Source organism: Narcine bancroftii, chromosome 11 (assembly GCF_036971445.1).
Source record: "Narcine bancroftii isolate sNarBan1 chromosome 11, sNarBan1.hap1, whole genome shotgun sequence".
NCBI classification, from domain to species: Eukaryota; Metazoa; Chordata; class Chondrichthyes; order Torpediniformes; family Narcinidae; genus Narcine; species Narcine bancroftii.
The window spans coordinates 75,476,640-75,504,347 of NC_091479.1; the positions used below are offsets into that span (position 1 = coordinate 75,476,640).

At 40.6% G+C, this 27,708-nt stretch overlaps 1 protein-coding gene across 9 annotated transcripts in view; it reads left to right on the top strand.

The window, feature by feature from the left end:
* bicd1a (bicaudal D homolog 1a) overlaps nucleotides 1–27,708 on the top strand; it is a 178,998-nt gene that overhangs the window by 9,909 nt on the left and 141,381 nt on the right. Inside the window, exon 3 of one of the 9 annotated variants that reach the window (XM_069903456.1) lies at nucleotides 19,740–19,945. The exons of the other annotated variants lie outside the window; for them this stretch is intronic. Coding sequence (XP_069759557.1) covers nucleotides 19,740–19,758 — 19 coding nt within the window. The 3' untranslated portion in view covers nucleotides 19,759–19,945. Of the gene's footprint in view, nucleotides 1–19,739; nucleotides 19,946–27,708 lie in introns of those variants that run through there. 9 annotated transcript variants of the gene reach the window in all.

The window sequence follows — 27,708 nt, forward strand, 5'->3', positions numbered from 1 at the left end:
CTGAGAATCTTGCGGTTATTACTATGCATTGTGAGACAGTCCTTTGCAATCGATACCAAAATGAAGATCTTTCTTCAAAGGACAACAATATGGTTTTCAACAAAGGACCATGTTGAGCTGTCGAACAACCCTCACTTATTGGGCAGTTTGTGGCATTGCTCTGATTGCAGAGAACTGGGAGTTCATTGGATGCTGAGACTCAGCCTCTGTTGTAAACAGTTGTCTGAAATGTATTGTCAACATTGGCTCCTGCTCTTCCTACTTATGTTAATTATTGTTTTCTGCTAAAGGACATCACACCAAATCTATCCCTCTTTCAAGCTTCACTTATGCACTGTACAAGAATGGAAAAGTAGCCACTGTTCCCCCCCAACTGTTCATGGTGCAACAGTGTTGTGGATAACTTGATATTTCTACTCCTGCCTCAGCTGGGTGAAACTAGCTCAGAGCTCATCTGTTGTGGGGCTGATATTGAGTGACATTGCAGATCTAAGATCAAATCTGGGACTTTTTTTTGCCATATCTGGAGCACTGTCTATGGTTTTAAAAAAAAAAAATGGCCTGTTATCTCAGTATAAATAGGCCTCATTCTTGATTTTCCAGAGACAAGAGTTCTCGTGCACTCCATTAGCTTTACATGCTTGATTTCCCCTTTGTTGGCCTCTATGCCGCACCTCCTTGGCATTGCCTCATGAGCTACTGATGCATCTCAATGAACAGGTTCTCCTCCCCAGCACAGTATTTCCAGGAGTGGCCCAAACTTCTACCATCAGTTTCACTGTGTAGTTCCTCTTTGTGTGTCACTGGAGCCATCTTCATTACACTCTCTGCTACCACTTATACTACCTGACTGCTTGATCAGGAGTGAGGCAGTATGAGGCATGGGTGAAGCCTTCCTAGCATATATCTGCTTCAAGCAATTTGCATCAGCTGTGACTTCATTTTGTGTTTTAAATAGGTTTGTCACTGGAACCGCTGCTTTCATTGCTACTACGTGATCTGATTGCACACTTCCTTCACATTCCGCTACTGTAACTCTAAATCACATGGTCATCATCTCCAGTCTCCCAATTGCCATTCTGTCAAATAAACAATTCTCTGAATGATCCTGTATCCTAACTTTGACAAGCCTTGAATCTGCAATCTCTTCATTGCTATCTTTAGCCCTTTATTCCACTGGCATCCCAGTTAATTGGCCGAGCAGTGTCCCAGGATAGGAAGCCATTTGTGCTGTTTCCACTGGGACACTGACTGCTTTTCCACAAAACACAACTCATCCCCCAGGAATCATAGAGTCTACCTTGGAATGGATGGAAATTGTCCTTTTTCCACTGGTTCAGTCAGCACGCCAGCATCAGTTGATGCTATGGATATGAGTAGGGGTAGAGGCTGTCAATCCCCAGCATGAAATTATGACATTTGATGCCGGCATGCTGACTGTTTTCCTTTTCCACTGGACCCTTAACCGGTTAATTCCCCATTAATTCCTGGGACAAGGTGCCTGTGGAAAAAGGGCTATTGATTCCATGAACCCAGTGCATTGAATCCAAAGTTCTCTTTATTATTGACAAGTTCTACCTTAGCTTTCCCATCATACCTGTCTAACTCATCCGCCTCCTTGGAATAATTATCATAATTTGTGTATCTGAGCCCACCATCTTTCTAGGTCTCATTTTCTCTGCTACAGTTAAATGATATCTCCTTCAAATTTTAATCACAATTTCCTGCTGCCTCCTAAGTAACTCCACAGTCCTTAAAACTTTCTTCACCAGAACTTCAGTAATGTTTTATTAGTGCCGTATTTCCAATTTCCATCGTTTATAAAGCAGGTTAGTCGATTTAAAAAAAAAAGTAAATTATTCTAATTAATGGGGGAAAAAAAATAGATGCTGAAAATCTGAAATTAAAACAGAAAATGTTGGAAACACTCAGCAGACTAAGCAGCATCTTTGGTGAGAGAAACATTTAACATTCAGGTCACAGATTTTCTTGGAAGCTCTTTGCCCCAAAACGTTAACTCTGTTTCTCCTTCCGTTCACAAGTTGTCTGACTTGTTGAATGTTTCCAAAGTTTTTTTTTGTCATTACAATATCAATGGCTGGGTCCTCTCTCGTAGCTCACCCTTGTCTCCATTCTACATGTATAATCCAAGACAACAAATGTTGGCGAACAATCAAACTAAGATGATTTTCAGAGCATGAGCTGGGCCTTTGCTCATCCAAGGTACAAACAGTTCCACTCTTTAGCTATTGTTGCAACAAACAGGTCTTGCTGGCCTGGCCTGCATGTTCCTCATATGAGATCAAGTGCCAGGACTTGTTCTCCAGGTGAGATTGCTTCATTTCATCTTCAAATTATTAAGATTTGGCGATTATGTTCTATTGAAATATTTAATTTGCGTATCTGTGGAAACCTTTAGAGTTGTCTTGCAAAATGCAATCTGCTGGAAGAACTCTGGGTCGAGCAGCATCAGTGAGCGAAAAGAATTGTCGATACTTTGGTCTGGAACTCTTCAAGAAGAATTCTGATCTGAAACGCTGACAATTCTTCTCTCACTGATTTTGCTCAACTCGCTAGTTCTTCCAGCAGATTTTTTTTCTCCATATTCCAGCATCTGCAGTCTCTTGTCTCCAGAATAATCTTGCATTTAATTTGTTTGTAATTCTGTGCTTTTTAATATGTATTGGTCTAATGCTTTGCATCATGCAGTACAGAAATGCATGGTGACCAAAGGTGTTGAAAGTGATGTGTACTTTGAGTAATAGCTTGGCTTGAAAGGTCAGATCCTTGGCTAGGCATCAAGGTGGGTTGATTGCTGTGTTGGGGTTTGTTATTAAACAGTCATTGCCATGATAAAGATCTAAAGTGCCTCTCTCTGACAACACTCGAAGTAAGAAAGCTCCTCCGAATTGTATCCTTCTTGAGTTTCCCTACAAACAATAGCTGCACTTCTCAAGAAAAGAAAAATACAATGGGGAAGATGAAAGCACGAGCAAAAATATTTGCTGGACTCTTCTCTGTGCTAAGTATCGAGGAAGGATTTTGTAACCATTAGGTTGTGTTAATATCTTACAAAGGGGTTGTATTTTACTTAATTGTACTCAGGGATATCTTTATTTTTCTGTGTTCCTTTCTTTCTCCATGCTAAGATGTGCCTGAGGGGATGACAGCAGCCATTGATTTTTTTTAAATTTTTGGGACTTGATAGTGAGGATCTTTAAACTTTTAAACCATGAAGACCAAATACCTGCAATTCCAGACCTGACTTCCTTCTGTGTGATTCCAGCAAAAGTCACTGGGTGGAAAGCTGGATCTCTGGTTTCCTTTCTTCTTCCAAAATCAGGGGTCCTGGGATAATTGTAGTACAGGCACTCCTCAACTTACAACTGTAATTGGGACCGAGGGATCGGTCGTATCTCGAAATGGGCGCAAGTCAGAATTTTGCCTGTGCACGTGGAGTACCAAAGTCTTAAAGCAAACTTTTTAATCATATCTTTTCTCGTTGTAGATTAAACGATAACAACTTAAAACTTCCTGAATTTATCGATCAACCTTGGTGAATCTTTCCACATTCTGGTGCATGCTTACCTTGAAAGTTGGCATCCCAGAGTCTGTAGGCTGGGCGCGGCCATCTTGATTCTGCATGTGCACAGGAATCAAGATGACGTGCCCAGTCTAGGGACTTCAGGACACTGACTAACAAGGTAAGTATGCACATTTTGGCTCTTACATGCCCTGTATCCCTGTTATAGTTTGTTAAATGCAACATAATCATGTAAATTTTATATTTTTTCTTTATAATTAAAATTTTTTTCGGTCATGTGTGTGGACGGACATCGGTCGTAAGATGGGGAGTACCTGTACTCTGAGAACAGAGTATTGTGTTCAGTTCTGGCCATCTTACTATGGGAAGGATGTGGAAGATATGGAGATGATGCAGAGGAGATTTACCAGGATGTTGCCTGAATTGGAAAATGTCTTGTGAGCTCAGACTTTTCTCAATGGAGCGAGCAAGGATGAGAGGAGACTTATAGAGGTCTACAAGATTATGAGAGGCATTATGACAACGAGTGTCTTTTTCCCCAGGGCTGGTATAGCAAACACCAGAAGACATACAAAGTGAAGGAAGGGAAGTTCAGAGGAGACATCAGGGTAAGTATCTTTTTTAGGGGAGAGTAGTTAGGTGCCTGGAATACATTTGCCAGGATTGGTGGTGGAGGCTGAACATTAGGAATATTTATGAAAGTCTTCGACAGGCATAGGTTGAAAGGAAAATAGAGAATAACAAGGTAGGAAGCGTTTATAATTTTTTGGTAGGAACATATAGGTCAGCACAACATTGAGGGCTGAAGGGCTTGTACTGTGCTGTCATGTTCTATGCATCCAGTCAATGACTTGCCCAAATTTAGTACAGACCTTAACTGAAGAATATCTACCATATCTGTTGGGTATTATCAGGTTGTGTGGATTTTTAAAAATAACCTGGCATCTTTCCGCATTTTTGGAAGATGTACTGGAGAAGAGGAGGGAAAGCTAAAATTTGGCAAATCTCAATTCAGCAGTAGATTGTGAGAAGTAAATGTAACCAATTCTCCTTCACGCAGTTGTTTTTCTATAAATAAATTGAAAGCTTGTGTTACTGATGGCATAAATCTATGCTACAAATTGAAATATGATTTGGCATTTAATGTATCTTGCATGTTAATTTCAATAACTTTTGGTGGGCTGCCACAAAAGTGATGAGTCATCTCCAGTCTTCCATTTAAGCTTCAACATTACTGGAAGTTTGATAGTGTAAAGCACTTACCAGTGATTATTCCTTCACTTTGTCCTTCTCCAAGACTTGCTACAGGCACAAACAGTAATATACCATTATTTACAAAGCTTAATGGCTTTTATTTTACTCTGTCACTATTGTTTCTGTGATATTGTCATGATTTTAATTCTTACTGTTGAAGAACCTAATATCTAAATTTACCCTGTAATTGGTATATATCTACTCAATTGCTATGGTTATCTATAATTACACCGGTGTACTTGTTCTCTATTTCCTTTTGAATGTTAATCCTTGTTTATTTTGTTTATTGAAGAAGATATTCAGCACATATTGTTGCTAAATCTCACAGAATAATATTGCTTCGGAGTTCTTATCAATTCCTATGTAACTGACTGGGATGTTTGAACATATTTCCACTGGCATCCCAGTTGATGGGCTGTGCAGTGTCCCGGGATAGGAAACATTTTGTGCTGTTTCCACTGGAGCACCTTTAACCAGGACACTGACTGCTTTTCCACTGAACACAACTTGTGTCTGGGGATAGGAGAGTCTGCCTTTGAATGGAATGGATGGAAGTTTTCTTGTTTCCACTGGTCTAATCCACATGCTGGCATCAGCTGACACCAGAGATATGAGTAGGGGTAGAGGCTGTCAATCCCTAGCGTGATTTGACGACATTTGATGTCGACGTGCTGATTGTTTTCCTTTTCCACTGGACTTTTCACTGGTTAGTTCCCCATTAATTCCTGGGACAAGGTGCCAGTGGAAAAGGGGCTATAGATTGGTCATCTGATCCTATTTTATCTTTCACTGAGCTTTCTAATTTGCTTTCAATTTAGGGTTGATGTTTCGAATTAGCCAGGAGCATTTAGCACACTACCAAAAGTCACTTTGCACAATATTTCAATTTAGACATATGGCATGATAACAGGCACTACCGGCCCACAAGGCCATGCTCTCCAAATGCTCCAATTAACCCACAACCCCTGTTTTAAAGAGGAAACTGGAGCACCTGAAGGACACCCACACAGACATGGGGAGAACGTACAAACTTTCAGGCAAAGCTGTATTCAAACCTGGGTTACTGGCATTGCAATAGTGTTGCGCTAACCATGCCTCCCATATATCTATCACTGATCTCCTACAAATTAACCTCCAAAAGTAAATTTGAAAACTGATTGCTGTTTTCATCAATAAGTTGAGTATGCAAGATAGTTGGAGACTTTTGGAACATAAATGTTAAATGCTAAGTATTCCCTGCAGTGACTCACTCCTACCCAAAGTAAAATGGGAGAGATGGTGGTGAGAAAACCATTCGGCTTTGAAAACAAAATTAGAAAAACAGATTCATAAAGACATTGTTTTCAAATATATTTAGGGCTTAGGCACTTTTAACTTTTCAAAGATGAGAAGTAATATTTCTAAATAAGCTTACTTGCCTTATGTTAATGTGGAGGACACTGTCTAACAAGGATTTTAATGTTGTAGGAGTTTCTAAATAATAAAGATGGATCCCATCAAACGTAATTGGGGAATGTTTATTGGTGTCACTGTCTATATTGTGATAGGAAAGTTTTAGCAGTGGATTATTAGGTGCAGGTTGTAAGTGAGAAACGTGGCAGCATCTGCTTGACTCTTCAGTGATTTTCGTAACTCTTTTAGTGGAATAAATTTTATTTGGTTCAATTTGCTATAGCAATTTTGGGACTTGTATGCCAGTGCTTTTTTTTTTGTCCATTTCATAACATGCTAACTCAAATCATAAACTAATCCATAGTTTAATCATTAGGGTTTAATTTTGACTTGAGCTGTAGTGAAAAATGGGCATTTGTTCAATGGCAGATTCCATCATTTTTGTTGGCATTGGAGAATGGGCCAGCGATGACCTAAGAGCCACTTTGCACTTCCAGTAAGCGATGGTGTAATCATGTCCAACTTTGGATGCATTACACCTGGAAAGATATCAAGGCCATGGAGAGGGTGAGGAACAGTTTAATGTGAGAATCCTAGATACTGTACAGGTATGTCAGGCTTTAGTTATAAAGAAGGTGGAGAATGTTGAGGGGATTTCCAAAAATAGTAACTTAACCTTGAATGGCTTTTCATTTGTTAAGTAGGAATAAACTTAATGAATTCTCAGCTAGAAGCTTCAGATTCAAACTCGTCACTAAAACCGTCATGGAACTGATTAGAAGGATGAAATACAATGCAGGGGGAGACAATTCAGATCGCTATATCCCTGCCTACTGAAAAAAAGCTATATTTTCACTTCCCAAACTTTGGCCAATATGATGCAAATTCCTCATGAAGGAGGCTGATTTACAGTAAATGGGAAGATAATCTCTGTCTCAACACTCATTTGCAACAGCCCCTGGGAAATGCATTGTTACTCCTGCTTCTCCAATCCAACCAGTTACCCAACAGCTGAATAATGCCCTTGCTACTAAGTGCATATTCTTTCGATCTGATTTTTTTCCATTTGTGTCATGATTTTACACAGCTCTGTTCAATCTCCACATAACCTCATCTGATCAAAGGACAAGAAATCCACCTGAACCATATTTGCCATATATATATATATATATAATCTGACCCCATGGCACTGCTCACCGAGGACTTAATAATTAAAACACATGACCAACATTAGTGATGTCATACCCGTTTTGACAGCTCAAACCTCAAAATTCTGTTAACTGCAAAGGGACACACTCTCTGAAATGGATACATTTGCATGTCTGTGCTGCTTTATTGCTTGTATCAGATCCAGTGATATCATCACCCTGTATCTGTGTGGCAGGGTTGACAAACAGTTGTGCATGTTGATGGAATAATAAGCTCAAAAACATCTCCTGCCAGCTGCGCTTATCTTGAGAATTGACAAGCTGGTTACTTTTATTTTCATTTTTAGATTCTGATTTTGGTATGGAAGCTCCTTTTGATGACCAGATCTACATTTCACAGACTTTCAGTTGCTCTTGCCAAACTCCCATTTTTCAATTTTGCCTTGGATTGTGTTGAACTTCTTCCATATTGGAACCAAACTGAATTGAACTAAAATGTTTACTGTACATGTTCTGAGATAAGGTGAAAAACTTTATTTTGTGTGCTATCAAAGCAAGTCAATCCATTCTTAAGTACAGGAGGTAGTGCAGAATGAAAGAAAAGTGCAGGGTGTAGCATTACAGTAAGGTAAAGAGCACAGGAAAGTGTTATAAAGGTAAAGGATAATAGATAAAAGCACAGTTAAAACCGTGCAAGAGCATCTTTCATCAATGAGAGGTCCATTGAAGGGGTTGATAACAGCAGGAAAGAAACTATCCTTGAATATGGAGGTTCCTATTTTCAAGCTCATGCATCTTCTGCCAATCAGAAGAGGGAAAAGAGAATCGATGGGATGGGTCCTTTAAAATGTTGGCAGCTTTAACAAGATAGTGGGAGGTACAGATTAAGTCAATGGAGGAGAGTTTGGTTTGTGTGATGGCCTGAACCACATTCACAACTCTCTGCAGTTTCTTGTGCTCTTGGATGGAGCACTCCCTGAATCTGTAAAAACTGTAAAAGACTTGGGGACGTGTCCAATTTCCTTAGGCTTTGGATGAAATAGAGTTGTTGGTGTCGAAGAGCTGCATTTATCCAGGCAAGTGAAGAATGTTCTATAAAACTTGTGACTTGCAGCTTGAGGGGGTGTAAGGACCCTATAAGAGTTTCAAAATCTCTGAGGTTCTCTCATAAGCCAGGCCTTTCCAATATATGAGGTTTGCTTCAGAGAGGCTTAAATTTAATAATTATCCCATCCATTGGGCCTGTCCCCAGCTCTTCATTTCGAAGTCAGTGACTGCCATCATGATATCCCTGATCACAAACTCTCCCCTATAGATAGGAACAGGCACTTTGGCCCACCATGTCTGCACTGACCAACCCAGTCTCCCTGTACATTGTCTGTATCCTTCTCTTCCATGTCTGTCTAAATGCCTCTTCAACTATTTTTTTTTTTTTTTTAAATTATCACACCATGAAGATTAAAGATTGGGTGGTGAGATGTTTCACCAGCTGCTGAGAAAATCTCACAAGTAGCTTATTTTAAAAAAAAATCTTTCAGGTGGTTTTTCATCTGTAAATGCCATTTGCTCCTTAAGAAACTGGGCTAATTATTGGATTTGGTGACACTGGGTTTGTAGGCCTTCAGGTACATTTGATTGGTGATTGAGCTAGCAGCTGGCACTTGACTGGGGAGTTGCGAAGGGACTTTCTGTTTGCAACACTAAAAGGGGAGGGGAATATGTTTCTGTTGGGGGAATTGTGTTGGAGTAGGCAGAAATTGGGAAGGTTGAATTTGGAGGTTGCTTCAATGGTAAAGAGGAATCGGGGAAACTGTTCTTGCTTGGTCCAGATGTTGGGCCTGTTATTTGATTAGTGTTGCAGCTGCAAATTGATCAGTAACTTTGGGTCTGTAATGCACGTCGAAAGAACGCCGAAAGTCCAGGACTTGTTGATCCAAACCAAGGCTTTTATTAACTAAAAGACTGGAGCATATCACAAGTAGGTTGACCAGTCCAGAATGACCTGGTCTGGCTAGGAGCAATCCTTTAAGACCTGCCAATAGGTGTGGCTAAATGCTCAGCCAATCACAGTCATCCTACACTACAATCTGTGCATATGTACATTGGTAATAGAATCTGTACAATCACAGGATCTGCATTTGGAACTTGATTGGTGAAACTGGGAATATGATTGGTTTTTAATCACTGACACTGGGCTACATCTGGAGTTTGATTAATGACACTTGAACTGGATCTTGCATTGTCTCAGTGATGTTTGGCCTGTGGTGTTTTAATTGTTGATATTAGACTTTGAGTGTGATATTTAACCCCTTTCACACTTGCTAGTGCTTCCAGGAATTAACCATCAATTAGCCTTTAAAATGTCTAGTGTGAAAGCTGAATCAGCTCAACGCCGGCATCAGATGATGTCATCTCACGCCGGGAATTGACGGCCTCGACCCTTAGATCAATCCCCAGCATCTGCAGATGCCGACGTTGCAATCAGGCAAGTGTGAATTGGCCCCATGTTTTTGCGTGAATGCAGGAACATGAAGGAAGAAAAGATTAAAATGAAGGTATAAACTTTGCCGTGGGAAAGTTGCAGTGGGGGGTGGAGAGAGAGGAAATAAATAGTAATAGTGGACAATTCTTAAATGGCGTGGGAAGATTGGTAATGCTATAGCGCACAATTTATAAAGACTGCGGGGAAAAAAGCAATGGCGGACTTGACTTCCCAGAATGCCGTGCAGCAGAGAAACCCCATCTATGAATGCTCCATGTATACAGCTGGGCATATAGCCTTTTCTCTGCCACACGGAATTCTGGGAGGACAGGTCTGCCATCGCTTTTTCCCACGGTATTTATAAATGGTATGCAATAGCACTACAAACTTTCCCACGCTATATAAATTGAGCACTATAGTGTTACAAACTTCCCCACCCTGTTTAAAAAATGCTTGCTATTGCTATTTATTGCTAGCACTTTCCCACGGTCCCTTATAAAGGTTTATATAGGTCAGCACACCAACAACAGGGGCTGAAGGGCTCAGACTGTGTTGTACATAAAGCTTAATTATATTATAATTATGCATGATTAATGTTGTTCAAATATAAGATCATAATACATTGATCAGGATTTAGGGCAGGTCCATCATCGCTCTATGTGTCATGACATCACCAGTAGAAGGTAGAACAGTCCTAACCCCAGGGATGGCTCCTTGCAAGTGTGAAATCATTCAGTGTCCCAGTTAGGAGCGGTCAAATGCGAAAAGCCAAACCTCCATTCTTATCCCAGGACACTGAATGGCCAATTTACTGGGATGCAAATATGAAAAGGGCTTTTGATTGGTGATGCTCACTTGTAGGTGTTGCTTTGATTCACAAACCAATCAAACTTCAATCTATGAAGTGAAAATGGCTTTATCCAACATGGCAAGCCCTCTGATTGCTGGAACTACAGTAATGGCAGCATTGGTGCGGACTGGGGGGAGCAGAGATACAGTACTCTCCCCAAGGGATCTATCACCCAGCTCTATTGCTGGAGACTCCGTACATGCATTAAACAACCTGTTAAAGGAGCTGATGGTATTTTATTTAAAATGCTGTGACTGTTGGGTCTGGACGCAAGATGGTAGAACCTTTGTTCAGCAGCGGACACGAGGGTTGGGCAAGCAGTAAAGTGGTGCAGGGCACTAGTAACAGGGAGAAATATTCCCTCCCCCCTCCCATTTGAAGAGAGGCAGAAGAGGGGATGACCCTGAAGATGGTGACCACGGTGACAGACCAATAAGGAGCTTCGAAGGCTGCATGCAGACATCGAGCTGTTGGTGACTTGTGGGCAAGGAACCCACGCACACTACAGGTTGCTGACAACTTGAGGTCAAAGGTCTCACACTAGTCTGTGGACTGCTAGAGACTGGCTCCTGAGAACCAGGTATCTGAACCGGGACTTGAGAAGAAGGGCTCTCAAAGGGTTCTGGGTGCTTGAAGGCTTCCTTATCACTTCAGAGTTTGGATCTGGGCTCGGGTTGTCGATGGCTTGAACTGAACTGGAGTCTTATGTGGCTGCAGGAGCACTGGAGGTGAATCCATGAACACAATTTAGACTTGCAGCATGGTAACAGGCCCACAAGCCTATGCCACCTAATTAACCGAGATCCCCAAAACTATCATGGCACGAAGAGCTATCCTACTTGGATGGAAACATCCTGTTCCACCCAATTAGTACTCTGTGGTCATGTCATCTCTTGCCTTAATTTAGAAAAGATCATGTGTTCTGCGTCATATGCAAACTCTAATTTTCATAAAATTTGGAGTCCTTTTCTGGACTATACTTCCTTTAATTTTATGTCAAAACATCCCAGGTTTTATCAGTAGAGGTTAGAGTTCTTTGTTTTTTTCCTTTTCTTCATTCTGACGCCATTATATAGGGAAGGGCTATTGTTTCATTTTTGAAACATATGTATAGTCTTCATATTTGGTAACCTTGTTCTCTATACAGGGTGTGCTTGTTTTATAAAATAAAAGATTGAAAGAACCTACAACCCCACCCCGGTATGTTTCAAACAGTGGGAGGAAGCTGACTGTGGGATTCAAATCCCAGTCCCAATTACTGCTACTGTAACAGCATGGCACTAACCCGCTATGCTACCCGTGCCATTCTTAATGTTATGGGAAAGTGTTATGTCATCATGCAAGTTACGTAGTTCAGTAGGAGCGAGCATGCATGGGTGACGGGATTATGTAAGCGTCACGTTAAGGGCATGGTTCAGTTTGTGTGTACACCATCTTGTTGAAAATAAAGTGTGCTAACTGTTCAACAAAGACTAGATTAACGGGGACATGATAGACTGGCAACGAGGATAAAAGGAAATTTCATTAAAATTGACGTTAAAAGACAACGGGAGGAAAGCAAGTATTCAACAGCTAGAGAAAATGGCAAAAGGACGTTTTGGAGAATATAGGGAGACCAAAGACTGGCATGTGGATAGATTTGATATATACTGCATGGCCCACGATGTGAGTGATACTAAGATCCAGAAGAAAGAGTGACACTTTTATTAAGTGAAGTGGGAAGCAGAACATCTAGTCTGATCAAGATTTTAGTGGCACCACAAAAACCAAATTCCAAGTCTAGTAAGGAATTATGTGACTTGGTTGGAGAGCATCAGTCCCCAAAACTGTCAGTAATCACCGAAAGATTTGAATTTTACACTAGAAAGCAAAAATCTGGGGAAACAGGCAATATCTGGCTGAACTGCGCAAGTTGGTACCTTTTTGAACGATGCATTGAGAGATATATTGGTGATCGGGTTAGCGAACAGTCATGCCCAACAAAGATTAACTGTAAAAGACTTAGACACCAAGTCCACCTATGACATAGCACTGTGTTTCCAAATGGCCCAACATAATACCGAGATCATACAAGGGGACAAGAAAATGGACTGACGGGAATGTTTCCGATGTGGGAAGAGCAACCACAGACCTAATAACTTTTTTTTCAAAAATGCTAAATTTTCTATGATAAAGTGGGGCACTCCAAGGCAAGGTGTCCAGGATGGAACGAAACGAAAGAAAGAGGACCACAAGAGGATGAAAACTCTGCCAGTGAGGTATAAGAAAGGATCTTCCAAAGTTACGTCATCACGCAAGTTATACGGGTCAGTGGGAACATGCATGCCCTTTTGACGGTATTATGTAAAGCAATCAGTAAGGGCGTGGTTCAGTTTGAAGAAAATGAAGTGTACTAACTGTTCAACAAAGAAGTGACTAAATTAATGCGGACATGACACTTAACACTTGGCGACTTGGGTGGGGAGGGGTGGATTTTCTTTCTCTTGCTCCCTTTTTACACAGCTCTTGAAAGCCGGGTTTTATCTGCCTTATCTGTGAAAGCATTGAAGGCTGATTTTGGGGGCGGGGGGAGGGGGGGGCTCTAAACTTGCCTGGCTTTGATCCATCAAGGTAGGATGTCTCAGCAGTGGAGCACATTGGACATATGGAGCTAGCTTTTTTTGATTCTGTATGAACAAACAAGCCGGCTTCCAGAGACCAGTAGCAGCTTTTCCATGTAAAAAGGGCTTCTGACTGTAAGGTGCGCTGGGCAACGCTAATGGTGAATCTTTGCCTTATTGGAAAACTAAAGGCATTTTGTGTCACAGTATATTTCTCTTTTATATCATGACAGATGACAGTAAATAGTGTCTGATCTGACTAGTTCTTGCTGACAGGTAGCTGTTATAGGGAACAACTCTCGTTGGGGACATTGAACCATATTGTGAACGTTAGGAAAAGTAATTCAACTTTTCTTCCAGAAGAAGGGAGAACCTCATTCAATTAGGTCGAGATTTTTCCATTGATTACTTATTTATTGTTATTGCAGTTTTATGGTTTCTGTACTATTACACTAGTCTCCTGTTTTCACAGCAGTCTTTATTTCTGTTCCATACATTAAGTTGAATGCATTTACAGATATCCATTGGTAGTTAATTGCATTTGTTTTTTTTAAACGAGATAACCTTTTATATATAGACATGTTTGTATTGTGCATCAAATTGATGCATTCATCCGTCTGGTCTTTTCAGTGCACAGACTGCATTATATTTCTTCAGGACTTCTTAATAAATGGCCATGGTACTCTAGTGGTCCCAGGGCCATATTTAGAAGGACAAATATTTTTCTGGTGCAAAGAACATTTTTTTTTTGTAGTACACATCCATTAGTAATGACCGAGTAGGAAAACAAATCACAGGAAGATTATCAGTATGCACACCTGTACGCATGTCCATTTCTAATGAGACAAGCAAGTGGCAGCATTTGCCAGCCAAACAATAACAGAATTGTCCTCAAAGTGAAAAGCATAAACCTTTTGAGATTTTTATATCTTAATCATTTTTGTCCAACCAGATTTTTGGGTTGGTTAATACTACTTCAAAATGTGCTCGTCATTATTTAATTCAGTTTAAAGTGGTAACATTGGGCTCATATTTGGCCCGAATTTTTTTCTAATGTTATTCAGCACCTTCACCATGTCCAGGTTCAATCAGTTGGTTGAAAACTCACTGCTTGGATGGTGTTTCCTGGGATCTTATAAAACCACTAAGTCTCTTATGTCAAATTTTACTCCATTTTCCACACCTGGCCAAGGGCTACAATATAGTATCAAGCATAAATGTACTTTACATTTCTCTATGTCCAAAAGTGAAATCAATTCTGAAGTACACACCAATGGCATCATGAAGAAAGCCTCTACTTCCTCAGGAGTTTGCAGAGGAGCTAGTGGAGTTGTTCAAGTGAACCGGTACGGACTTGAAGGGCCAACATGGCCTGTTTCCGTGCTGTAAACGGTTATATGGTTATATGGTTTTGAATACATATGTAGACATGGAAACACCAGTACTGATACCACAGCAGTGATAGATTGCATTGATTGCCTCAATGTTACATAGTATCTTGGATGTTTTAAACAACAACCCCTGATCTGAGATTGATGGCTGCAGTTTGGGTTTTAGTCAGGCGCAGTCATGTAAAATTTAAATTTTGTCATTGAAATTTACAGGAGTCAGCACCTGTCCAAACCTTGCAGTTTAACCATAGGGCACATTGGATTTACTCTGTGTAACATTCATCTTTGTAGAAGATCTGCACCAAGTCTAACTTTGATTTAAAGCAGAAACTAATGGTTCCCATGCTCCTGTTTTAACATTAAAATGTCATCTTTCGGACTCCAGGCTTTTTAATGAGGTGCTGTCTCATTGTAGCAAATGATACCAGTGGCACTGACATAATTATAATGATTCAAGTGCTGCTTGATAATCAACATGGACGTGGTAAGCTGAGAACCTGCTTCAGTGCTACATGACTCAGTGATTGACAAATGCTACCCTTTCATCTGTAGGGCAGTAAATGGGGTGGAGTGACATTGCTTCTGAGACACTTCAAATTTTGTATTTAATGTCCGACTACATACATACAACCCTGAGATTCCTTTTTCCTGTGGGTGCGGCAGAATTGGTAGTGCAAAAAATAAACTGTACGTAGCACAAAATGTAAGCAAACAAGAACTGTAAACAATCTGACTGCAACACTGAGAGAACCAAAAGAAAAGCAATAAAGTGCACAGGTTAGTTCTTAAATGAGCCCCTGATTGAGTTTGTCATTGGGGGGTTTGGTGGAAGTGTAGCAGGTGTTCCTGAACCTGGTGGTGTGAGTCTTGTGGCACCTATGCCTCTTTCCTGATGTCAGTAGTGAGACTGAAGTGTGCGCTGGATGGTGAGGGTTTTTGATGATTGCTGCTGCTCTCTGATGGCAGTGTTCCCTGTAAATGTGGTCAGTAGTGGGGAGGTTTTGCCTGTGATGTCCTGGACTGTGTCCACTACCTTTTGGAGGGATTTATGCTCAGGGGTATTGGCATTTCCATATCCGATCATGATCCAGCCAGTCAGCACACTTTCTACCTCTGTAGAAATTTGCCAGGGTTTCTGGTGACATAGCAAACCTCTGGAAACTCCTGAGGAAGTAGAAATGCTGACGTGCTTTCTTCATGATGTTGTTGGTGTGTTGGGTCCAGAAAAGATCCTCTGAGATGATGACTCCAAAGAACTTAAATTTGCTCACCCTCTCCACCTCTGATTTCCCCCCCCCCCCCTCCCCACCCAATGATTACTGGATGTAAACCTGTGGGGGTTTTTTGTGTCATTGAGTGCAAAGTTGTTATTGTTGCAGCCAAGTTTTCAATCTTCATCCTGTATGCTGAGTCATCCCCTTCTTTTATACAGCCCACTAATATTGTATCGTTGGCAAATTTGTAGATGGTGTTATTGTTGTACCGAGCTATACAGTTGTAGGTGTAAAGTGAGTAGAGCAGGGGGTTACGAACACAGCCCTGTGGTGCTCAGGTACTAATGGAGATTGTGGAGAAGTTCTTTTCAATCCTCACTGATCACTTGTCAGCAGGTATCCCAGTGAATGGCTATCCTGCTCTGAGCTTGGGAATGCTGAGGCCAATTACTTGTTGGAGGTGGGGGGAAGAATATCAGTGGTTTTTAAAATATTTAGTTGTCCCGTCGTGATATTCAGGGTGATTGGGCCATAGGCTTACAATTGAGGTATTGGCATTCGGGGGCCTTGTTTCTGAGCCAGGTCATCAAGTAGTAGAGAACTTTAAGCAGTGATGGGGGTTTGAGAACAGAATGGTGTGGCCAAATGTAGTTTTCCAAGCATTTACATTCAAGTGCCAGGCACATGTACTTTTGCACTTTGTAAAATAAGGGACACATCAACTAGAAGCAGAATGGCTCTGGAAAATCGCTGTGAGCAATTGCATATTGAAAAATGCTTTCTTTGGACCACTTTGATGCACCACTTATTGATTATAAAGCAGGATGTTTTGAGGTTTGGAAGCACAACCTGCTGGGCCTGGGGCCAAAAATTCTAAACAACAGAAGGGTGGAACCTGTGCAGTAAAGGGAGTATGATAAAACTAATGCAATAACTAGTGTGGAAACTGCATCTATGCACATATAATGTACAATTCCTTTGGGGAAATTGAACTGTAAGGCATTTTCTGCATCTCGTTAAAATGGTAGGATTTCACAGTGAGGCCGAGCACTGTGCCTGGTGCTGGTTGCAGTGTTATTGTTTTGTCACCTCAAATCTACATTTCCCTAATCATTATTAGAAAGCTTTGTAAATTTTAAGATCATGTGTGATCTGTTGATCTTTTTTGCTCCAGTCGGAATCATCTGAGTATCTCAAATCTATCACCATCATTCAGTTATTTTATTTTTCTATTTCCTTGCTCTGCACACACAAACCAAGAAAGAGGTGGCGAAATGCTGAGATGTTTCTTGTATTTTTTAAAAATATAGAACTTATGAAATTTTTCTGTTCTGATGTGTCTCCCTACCTTCCTGGAGTGGCCGTTCACACAGGAATGACCAAAACTCCAAATATCTGTATCACACCATGCATTTAGACAGAATACTTGAAGTGCGGTTGTTAAGGAGGCTGGATGTCCTATTCATTAGCCCGTTGTTTACAGATTGCCTGTAGTTCAGTTTAGACTGCAGGTAATCCATGAAAATTACTAGGGGTCGAGGAGGTAAAATTTCAGAACGGGAATGAGTCCTTATTCCTGTTCCAATCCTTTTACATTGAATGCATTCTTGGAAATTGGGAATAATTTTCTGGAATGTAGCAGCTGTGTTTTTTTAAATAAATTAAATTAAAAAAAAACTGAAAAACCGGACAAGTGTAGACTAGCTTTTCATTGACATCGACTGGATTTGAAGGTCTGTAGATGTTAAATGTGATCATTTGGAAGTGACAAAGTTGGTTGGATTCTCCCACTTAATGATACTTCAGTATTGAGTCTAAGTTCCCAACTAATACACCTTGCATGAGGCATCATTAAATAATCTGACATTAGTTAAAGTTTCATTTAATTTAAAAAGTGTTGATATTTTTTTTAAAAAGCTGCATTTTCTTATATAGTCACAATAGCTGGTTGTGACACTTTAGTGGTGACATCGTTTTAAATGAATGGTTGAGGGAATAAGAAAATAACAGAGGTGTAAGTTTATACATTAGTATCAAGAATAGGAGAAAGGCACTTCATTGTGGGTGTTGTGGAATGGACAAGCAGAGCTGGTGATTGAAGATAAAGTTCAACGATCAAGCAAAGATGACCAGCCTCAATGACTGTCTTGGGGACATGAAGTGCTGGATGGCTCAATACTTCATGCAGCTAAACGAAGGCAAATCTGAGATCATCATATTTGGCCCCCCCCCCGCCCAACTCCACCAAATTTATCTCCACCCTCATCAAACCCCTTGGTATGACATTCAATTCCACCTTCAAGTTTGACAAACAAGTCAAAGCAGTAGTAAAAACTAGCTTTTACCTGTTCTGCACTATTGCCAAAATCAAATTATTCCTGTCACTGAAAGACCTTGACAAAGTTATCCACGCCCTCATTTTCTCCCATTTAGACTACTCTAACTCTACATTTGGGAATTAGTTAGTCGTCATTATCCTGTCTGCAAGGTTCCTGACAGGAGCCAAGAGTACCACCCCTATTCTGGTCGCCCTTCTCTGGTTGCCAGTACAAATCAGAATAGATCTTAAAGTTCTCTAGTTTGTTTACAAAGCCACTAATGGACTAGCCCCCTCCTACATCACTGACCTCCTAATGCCCTACTTGACTTCAAGACCCCTCAGATCAGCCAATTTAGGGTGCTTGGTTGTTCCGTGCTCAGATTGCAAACTTAGGGGAGATTGCACCTTCAATATTGCAGCTCCAAAACTGTGGAACAACATTCCTCCCTCCATCAAATCAGCCCCTTCCTTTAACTCTCAAATCCAGGCTGGAGTTGTATTTTTACTACCATGAATGTACATTTCTGAACCTCAGGTACCCGTTTTATACTACATTTTAAATAGCTGATTAAGTTAAGATATAATTTATGATCTGTATAGCACTTTGGTCAATGTGAGTTGTTTTAAATGTGCTATATAAGTAAAATAAACTAAACTAAGTTGACATGTATCAATTGGCAAGGAATGAAGGTAAAATATAGGGATATTTCAGCTGGTGGGGAAGAGTTATATGGGGTTTATATTTCAGCAGTTCTTGGAAGATAAACATCCACACAAATTGCTCTGTTTCCATTCTATAAGTTGGATGGAATTGGCTCAGTATTACTCTCAAGTAACTGAAAAATGAAAATGATTTTTGGGAAAATCTAACCGTGTCCCACTTGTCTAGCTGGCAGAGTTTGTTCCTGTTATCAAATTCCACCACAACTAAATGTCCAACTACAAATGTGATTGCCATTATTCAGATAGTTTCTAAATATTGGAAAGAAATGCTTGTCATTGGTTGAATATTGCAGGTCATGTGATCCTGACATTTTGCTGTCCAGGAGGAAGCCTCCAGATGAAAACCACTTCTAAGACCAAAAACTGGTGAAGCAAGGGAGAATAATTTAAAGTATCTTTTCCCTCATTAACTTACTCAATGCTTTCTGTCGTTCTAAATATTTTTATTGAAACTAATCATTTTGAAGGAATAGGCTTCCAATCTGGTCATCATTAAAATGTCTGGAAACATCTCTTATCAGCTCCTTACATTCGTTATCTGTTTGGTTCTTTTGATTGTTTACATGTTTACGCTGGGTACAGTTTCATTTTTGCACTATCAATTAGTGGTAATTCATCTGTGCCCACAGGAAAAAGGAATCTCAGGGTTGTATGTGTATCTGACAATAAATCTGAAATTCCGAAAACTCGTGTAATTTTTATTTAATTCTCTTAATTATATCATTAGGACTCGAGTTGTAAACAGAACATACACAAGTTACAGGTATTTGTTTTAACCTGAATGAGCGAGTGGACATCATCCAGCTTTTATTTAATTGCAGACTGTTTCTTCATAGATGAAGCATGCAACATTGTTCATACAATCACCAACATGGCAGACAGGGAAATCCCAATGAGATGCAACTGAAGCATAACCTCCACTCACCACCAACTCCAGTCATTAGTCATCTTCCACTGCTCCGACTCCATCTTCACCCAGCAAGAGGGAGATAAAAATACAAGAACAGAATCTGTAGAAAAAAATAAAACTTGGAAAATTTCACTTTGTAATTTCTCATATTCATCTGCACTAGCATGTCTAATGTTCTCTAATGAACCCATAATTCTGATGATCTAAAAAGTGACCATATTTCCTGTGTCCCCACCATTTCACACTCCTTGCATTTTGCACCCTCAACTCCATGTCCCGCAAACACCAGAAGCCTCATCACTTCCATTCTATGAACCCCTATACTCTTTGCATCACATATCCCCGAAACCCTAATTATCCCCTATTCTACATTTTCCCCCCAGTCCCTATGTGCTTGCTTTCAGATACCTCCATACTTTACATAATCATAACATTTTATAAGCTCCTCTTCCCTAATGTTTCATAAAACACCCTCTCCATATCCCCCTCACTCTCTGTGCCCCACTCACTGAAAACCCAACAGTCTCCACATATCCAATATTCTACAAAACCCCAACACTGCCTGTATTCCCACACCCCATGAAATCCAACACACTCCATTTGCTCAATATTCCATGAAGTCACCATGCACCATAGGTTTCTCATCATTCTGCAGATCCCTGGCACACCACATATCCCTCTACACTCCCCATATCACTGATACTCCACATACTCTATAAAACACCATCTCCAAGTTCTCCACAACATTCTGATTCCAACCCATCCTGATTCCCACAACAATCTCTGCGTCCTTATCATCTGCAGTCCTTATTGCACCCTGTATCCCCAACTCTCCATGTATTCCTTGACATTCCCAGTGGCCCCAGAGCATTCCTTGTACCCCAATAGATATCACACTATTTCCCTTATCACCAGCATTCCAGCAATTCCCAGTAATTCTTGATTCACCAGAACAGTATTTCCAATACTCCATGTGCCCTAACTTTCTCAGCATTACCAATAATGTCAGCATTCCCCATCTATCTCAGCACTCTTTGTTTCCTTGTCATTCTCCTGTCTCCATCAGCAATGTGAATAGAAGTATGTTGTACTCCTTGGAGACTTCAGTGCTCTTCATAATTCCGAACATTCCCTGTATCTCTCCATCACTCCATCTACCTTTTAGGTCCACATTATTGACAAGGACTGTGAGAGGAAATGTTCTGAACCAATCCCTTCAGGACTCCATAAAGTCAGTACTCATGCACAGTAACTTGTGTAATCATTAGGAATGCAGTCTATACTTTACTCTCTAATCTGACAGGGTTCAATGTTAACTGAGTCTATCGTATATCAAAATCTTTTTGAAACTGTGTTGTTCCATCTACAATGAATATTACTCAAAACTATTCAGCCATGTTGCTGGCTATAGAAACCACATTGAAGGGAACACCAGAGATGTATCATCCAGTGATTATTGGGGTGATCAGAAGTGGAGAGGTTGAGCAAATTTAAGTTTTTCGGAATCACTATCTTGGAGGATCTTTCCTGGACTCCACTCACGATTGGGATCATGAAGAAAGCACCCCAGCACCTCTACTTCCTAAGGAGTTTGCAGAGCTTTGGCATGACACCAGAAACCCTGGCAAATTACTGCAGATGTGGTGGAAGGTGTGCTAAACACCTAAATCATGGTTTTGTATGGGGACACCAATACCCCTGAGCGTAAAGCCCTCCAAAAGGTATTGGATACAGCCCAGGACATCACAGGCAAAAACCTCCCCAGTATTGAGAACATCTACAGGGAATACTGCCGTTGGAGAGCAGCAGCAATCATCCAGGATCCACACCACCCAGCACACGTTCTGTTCTCACTGCTGCCATCAGGAAAGAGGTGTAGGTGCCACAAGGCTTGCACCACCAGGTTGAGGAACAGCTGCTACCCCTCCACCATCAGACTCCTCAATGACAAACTCAATCAGGGACTCATTTAAGGACTCTTACAGGGGCACTTTATTGATTTTTTTCTCTGTATTGCAGTTTGTTTACATTCTTTTTGTTTACGCATGTACTTTCCTGCAGAAAAAAGAATCTCAGAGTTGTATAGGATGTCATTTAGGTTCTCTGGCAATAAATCTGAATCTGAAGAGGTTCTAAGAATCTCTGTCAAGATTATCGTGCATGTTACAAGTAATCTGATTTGAAAAGCTCTCCATTAACCAATCAAGCTAATTAGTCTCTTTTGATGTTGGGCCATATGTGATAAATGTTAAATATTACAGATAAGTGCCAAGTTCTGTGTGGAAGCAGGACAAACATGAAGTGATAAACACCATACAGTGTTACAGACTGAATGCTGTAAAGCACAAAGAAGCTTAGATGTAATCATTCATGTCTGGGTTATGAGTTCTGACATTGCTCTCTTTTAAATATTGCTGCAACACTGATCACCATCCCATTCTTGGTAAGATCTGATTAGATCTGTGAATATATAAAACAATAGGATATTTGCTCTTCAGGAGAGGAGTTATGCCATCTTTAACATGATCAATTGATGTGGTAGATGTGAATGTGTTTGCTGATTATGTGGCAATCAGTCCGTGTGTTTATAAACTGCCGTGGTTGCCAACGTCCTATTAATAACTAATGGGCCAATCACCTACTTGCTTGGCAGCACTGAGGCTGGGCACCATCTTGAGATGCTCTTCTACTTTTTTTAAAATTTCAAAGCAAGAGCAACATTTTTGTGACTCATTTGTAATCGTGGTTTCTTTCTTCCTGGTACTTATCAGCCATTTGACAAAGGCAGCAGCTTCAGCGGAATGTTGCAGCAGAAAATCATGATGGATTCTTCACAGGTTACATGTAGGCAGGGTGGCGGATCTCGTCCAGGCGGCTCCAGGATTGCTGAGTCAGGGAGAAGATGGTCCAGGGTGACGTATCCTTGGCACCACGCTTTGCTGTGTCGATGCCTGTGGTTTATGCATAATGCAGCTGGGGTTGGTTCAGTTTTACTAATATGGTTTGTAAATACGTCAGCAAAAACTCTTGTACCTTTTTATTTAAAAAAAATCCTTGTGTCCAGGATCTTAATCCTTCTCCTTGATGTGGAAAAAAGTATTCCGTTCATCATTTCCTGAAAATTACATTTTCTACGTTGAGTTGCACACTGATAAATAGCATTTAGAAAGGGGGAATCCAAAATTTCAACACATTGTAGCCTCTCTCCTTTGGAAGGTTAATTGCATTTTCCAGCTGCCTCATAAAACATGGATTTTTTTTTTCTGAAAATGAACAGGCTGGGCTTGAAGCCTTGTCAATACAATATGATCTATATGGCTCAAGGCTGCAGTATGTTTATCCCCGCCCTCCCTGCAGTATCTCCTTCATAGAAAATGTTCTCTGAATGCACACACAGTCTGTTTGTCCCCTAGGGGTGATTATACAAGCACCCAAGTGTGACTAATAGCTCAGCCTCTGAGATAGTTAAAGGAAAGAGCATTGGATCAATATGCTTGACTTTTCTCTTTCCTCCAAAAACTACTCAACCAGTACTCTCCTCCTTTCATTCAAGATCTTTGAATATGTTGTCATCTCCTTGCTACAGACTGTCCCTTTCCTCTGCTGTCGACAGCATCAAGATCAGACTGAGAATCCACTTGCCAAGGTCGCCAGCAATCTCCTTGGTGAATGTGACCTCACACTTTCACCTCTGAACCTTTTGATAATGTTTCATGTTGTCATCAGTGCCTCCCGCTTGCCCAGATCAGAGATGTTTCCTGCAGTGAGTGATGTGGGGAATTCCTGGATGGTGATCTGAAGCTTATTCCCATCCACATTGTTGTCCTTTATGCTGCCTCTCTGTGATATCTGCTGATGGGACCATACCACCAGCATCTGCCCTTCACCACTCCCAATGGCTCCAAATCAATCCTTCCTGCCCATGGCTAATTCACTACCCTGTTTTCCCTTCCACGTTCTGAGCCTGCCCTGTTGGCTTGGGTGGAATTTTGATGCCTGGAGTGAGTGGGTGTATTTGCACAAACCTACCCGTCTGTTCCATTTTCCCAATCATTTTGTTGCACAGAATTTCAAACTCATTGCATCCCCATTGTGAACCCATATTTCCTATGATAAAAACATAGAATATTTCATGCAATCCCTCAGTATCATAGTTCACTATGTATACGAGAAAACAAAGCCAAGTACTTTTACCCAATCTTCTTTGGTAACAGATCTTAGGCTCGAGCTCTGGAAATTCCAGATTTTGAGTTCCTGCCTCTCCACTACAGAATCTCTGATGCAGTAGTTCGTGTTGTTGAGGTCGATCTCCAATTCGAACCTTTGGAAGGAGGCAGCCTGTTGCAGGATCTGTTGTGATTGGGTTCAGACTTGATGTGAATGTCATCGTAAGAAGTGAAACACGAAAGGCTGCAGATGCTGTGATTGTAGTAAAAACACACCAAAATGCTGGAGGAACTCGGTCAGTCTTTTCAGCATCTAAAGGAGAACAAAGATACATTGCTGACATTTCAGGCCTGAGTCCTTCTTCAAGGAATAAGTAGAATGAGCTAGGAGGAGGAAATCTCAGGATTCAGACAATGCCGGCTGGGGGAGGAATCCAGACCAACAAAAAGTGTTAATTGGATATGATAAGGGACAAGTTAAGAATTCCTCGGGCTTGTGCAAAAGGAGACAGAAGGGAGAGATGGAGCTGGGGGAACAAGTAAAAGTGGGGGTGGGGGGGGGGGTTTAAACCAGAGAAGTCGATATTAATACCATCCAGAAGGAAGTTGCCTAGTTGGAAGATGAGATCTGATTCACAGTGAGGATTTACCAGAGATTTACAGAAATTCCAGACCAATGTGTTTCATTTTGCACCCATAAAAACATCCCAGGGTTGTGATAAATGGACTATCAACAATCATTATCCACTCACAAGATTAAAACACAAGGTAATAATGATAATGAGTTTATTTTCAGATACATTCGTACAATATACGGAAATCTCACAGAAATGCTGCAGAAACTCAGTAAAGATGTATTACCAATGTTTCAGACCTTTCCTATGTCTTTACCTCCCATGGACACTGAATCCGGCAGAGTTCCTCCAGCATTTCTGTTTTTTTGACTACAATCAGTGTCTACAGACCTTTGTGTTTCATATGCACTGAAATTTTTAATTGCTACAGCCAAACTGGTACGTTGTTTTAAAAAAAATTCCAAAAGTATACATTAAATTACCCCAGTATGGAAGGAGGTAATAAATATAAAAGACAGACAATAAATATTTACAGTTATAGTTTGTGCAAGAGAAATAATAGTGCAGGTAGGTCTTGAAGCATCTTGGACAACTGCAGCAGGAAGTTGAAAGTGACTGCAAAATCTCCAGTCAGTTGGTCTGCAAAGGTTTTAAGGTCATGGCTACACACACCATCTGGGTGAATCCGAGGATCCGAAAGGTTCTTCTTCATGTTGGCATCAGAAAATGGGAGCACATTGCAGGGGCTTGCCGAGGGTGCATCAATATTTCCCCTTTGAAGTGAGCATAGAAGGCATTGAGCCCATTCAGAAGAAATATTACTACCTTGCAGGCTGTGATGAAGTGTGAACGCTGCTACAGCTGATGAGCATCCATCTGAGACTCCATTGTAGTCCAGAATCGCCTTTTTGTATTGATCATGGTCTTTGGAGGTTGTAGCTGGTCTTTCTGTATATTTCTAAATCACGTGAGCTGAATGCCTCTGATCTTGTAGAAGCAAGGGTCTTTCTAGTTTAGATTGGTGTGGATTAATGCATCAAATACATTAAGACAAGGTGGGCAAGCTTTTTTAGTTTTTAAATTTAGACATACAGCAAGATAACAGGCCATTTTGGCCACAAGTCCATGCGGCCTAATTAACCTACACACCTGGTATGTATACATGGGCCGAAATGGCTTGTTACCATGCTGTATGTCTAAATTAAAAATTAAAAGGTTGCCCACACTTGTATTAAGACATTAATTAACTAAAATATTAATACATAAATACAACTTGGTTAATGCTTATGCTGGGATAGTTGCAAATAACTAAGGGCAGTGAGGGGGGGGGGGGGCAAGGATGTGTGTTGCCTGGGCAATGGCAGCCAAGCTGAAATTCCATTATCCTGGTTGGGAATATTGATTCAAAGTGGGAAAGTAATATTACCAATGATGCTCTGTTTTTAATCTCTGCTTCACGATATTTCAAAATTGTTGAAGGGGGTCTTTCATTAAAGAGACTGAGACTGAAGGATGGCAGGGATCTGATAGATTTGGATTCCATGGGGCACCTGAGAAATCAGGACTTTTCAGAGTTGCTTGTACAAAGGAAAAAACAGAGCAATGTTTGTTATTAACATCATTTTAAAAATGAAATGCTATTTACCCACCTACAACTGCAGGGACTCTTGAATTACAGAGGCCAGAAGGAAGAAGGGCATGAGAATAAAGACTGATTGATGCATGTCTCTGAAAGATGATAAACATGTTTATAAGGAATCAAATCTATGATCTTATGAATTAGAATCAGCCAATTAAATCTTTCCTCTTGAAATTGGGGATGGCTTTGATTACTTTGCAAAATGTTCCTTTTGGCAAAATACTGAACTGAATATGGCTGAAGGAATAACCCACATCTTTGCAACATGATCTTATTTAAAATTTAATCAAAAAACCGACAAGAATTTAATGAGCATCATTTGAGTTATTTTTAAGTGAGCAACTAATTTTTTTGTTAGGGACCACAGCTTGGTAAATGATCTTCACAGGCATAAACCCTTTGTACTCATTGATTGTTGGAAAACTTCCCCATGAACATTCCAGTATTTTTTGCACCTGTGGATTTCGTTTAACAATCTTCAATTCCATTTTTGTGAAAGAGCAGGAAGAACTTGTATTTATGGAAACCTCTTCAACCATCATCTCTTGCGCTCTCCAGCTAATCTGGTTCATCATTTTAAAATCCTTGTTCCTTTCAAATCCCATCCCCCCCTCCCCCCCAGCTCCCTTCTACCCATGGAAATTCCCCCCCCTCCCCCCATTCCTGCTCATCTTTACTTCCAGCCATTCACTTATCTTGGTGTTTAATTGCCCCGCCTGCTTCATTTATAGATTAGAAAATCTGGACTTTCCTCCATAAACATATCTCTCTAGCTTGATTTCTTAAAACCTATCACATAGACCTGCTTTTGATTGTTTGCTCTAATATTTACCGCATAGCTTGGCATCAATATTTTTGATAATGTTCCAATCAGAATCAGTCTTCACTCCACTGAGGACATCTAAATAGGTGTCTTAACGAGTAGCCTCTATCCTCAAAGACCCCCACAACTCAGGCCATGCCCTCTTCACTCTGCTACCATCAGAAAAAGGTACAGGAGCCTAAAGAAGAGCTTTCAGTGGAACAAGGACAGCTTCTTCCCCGCTGCCATCAGATTCCTGAATAATCAATGGACCATAGACACTGCAAAACTTTTTGTGCACTATTATGTTTTAAAAAATTTATTATTGTAAAAATGTTTATTTGGAGTTTATATAACGCTGCTGCAAAACACTGAATTTCATGACTTGTTTATGAGAGTAAATTCAGATTCTGAAACAAATATTGTTGTGACCCGGTACACAAAATGCTGACAAACACTGCAACCGTGCAGACCTCATGGGGGCCAATGACCTTCATCCCAGGTGACCACCCACGTGGCGGGAAACAGCAATCAACGGTGGGAATCCCGCCCATTTGGAGATCGGTGCTGGCTTGATGTCACTACTGACATCAGCAGCGAGGACCGAATATAAACAGAACTGCCAGCGCAATAAATCAGTCAGTCTTTGACTTCAACCCCTTGTGTGTGTGTTTTCTTTCAACACTTCTTGGTAGCGC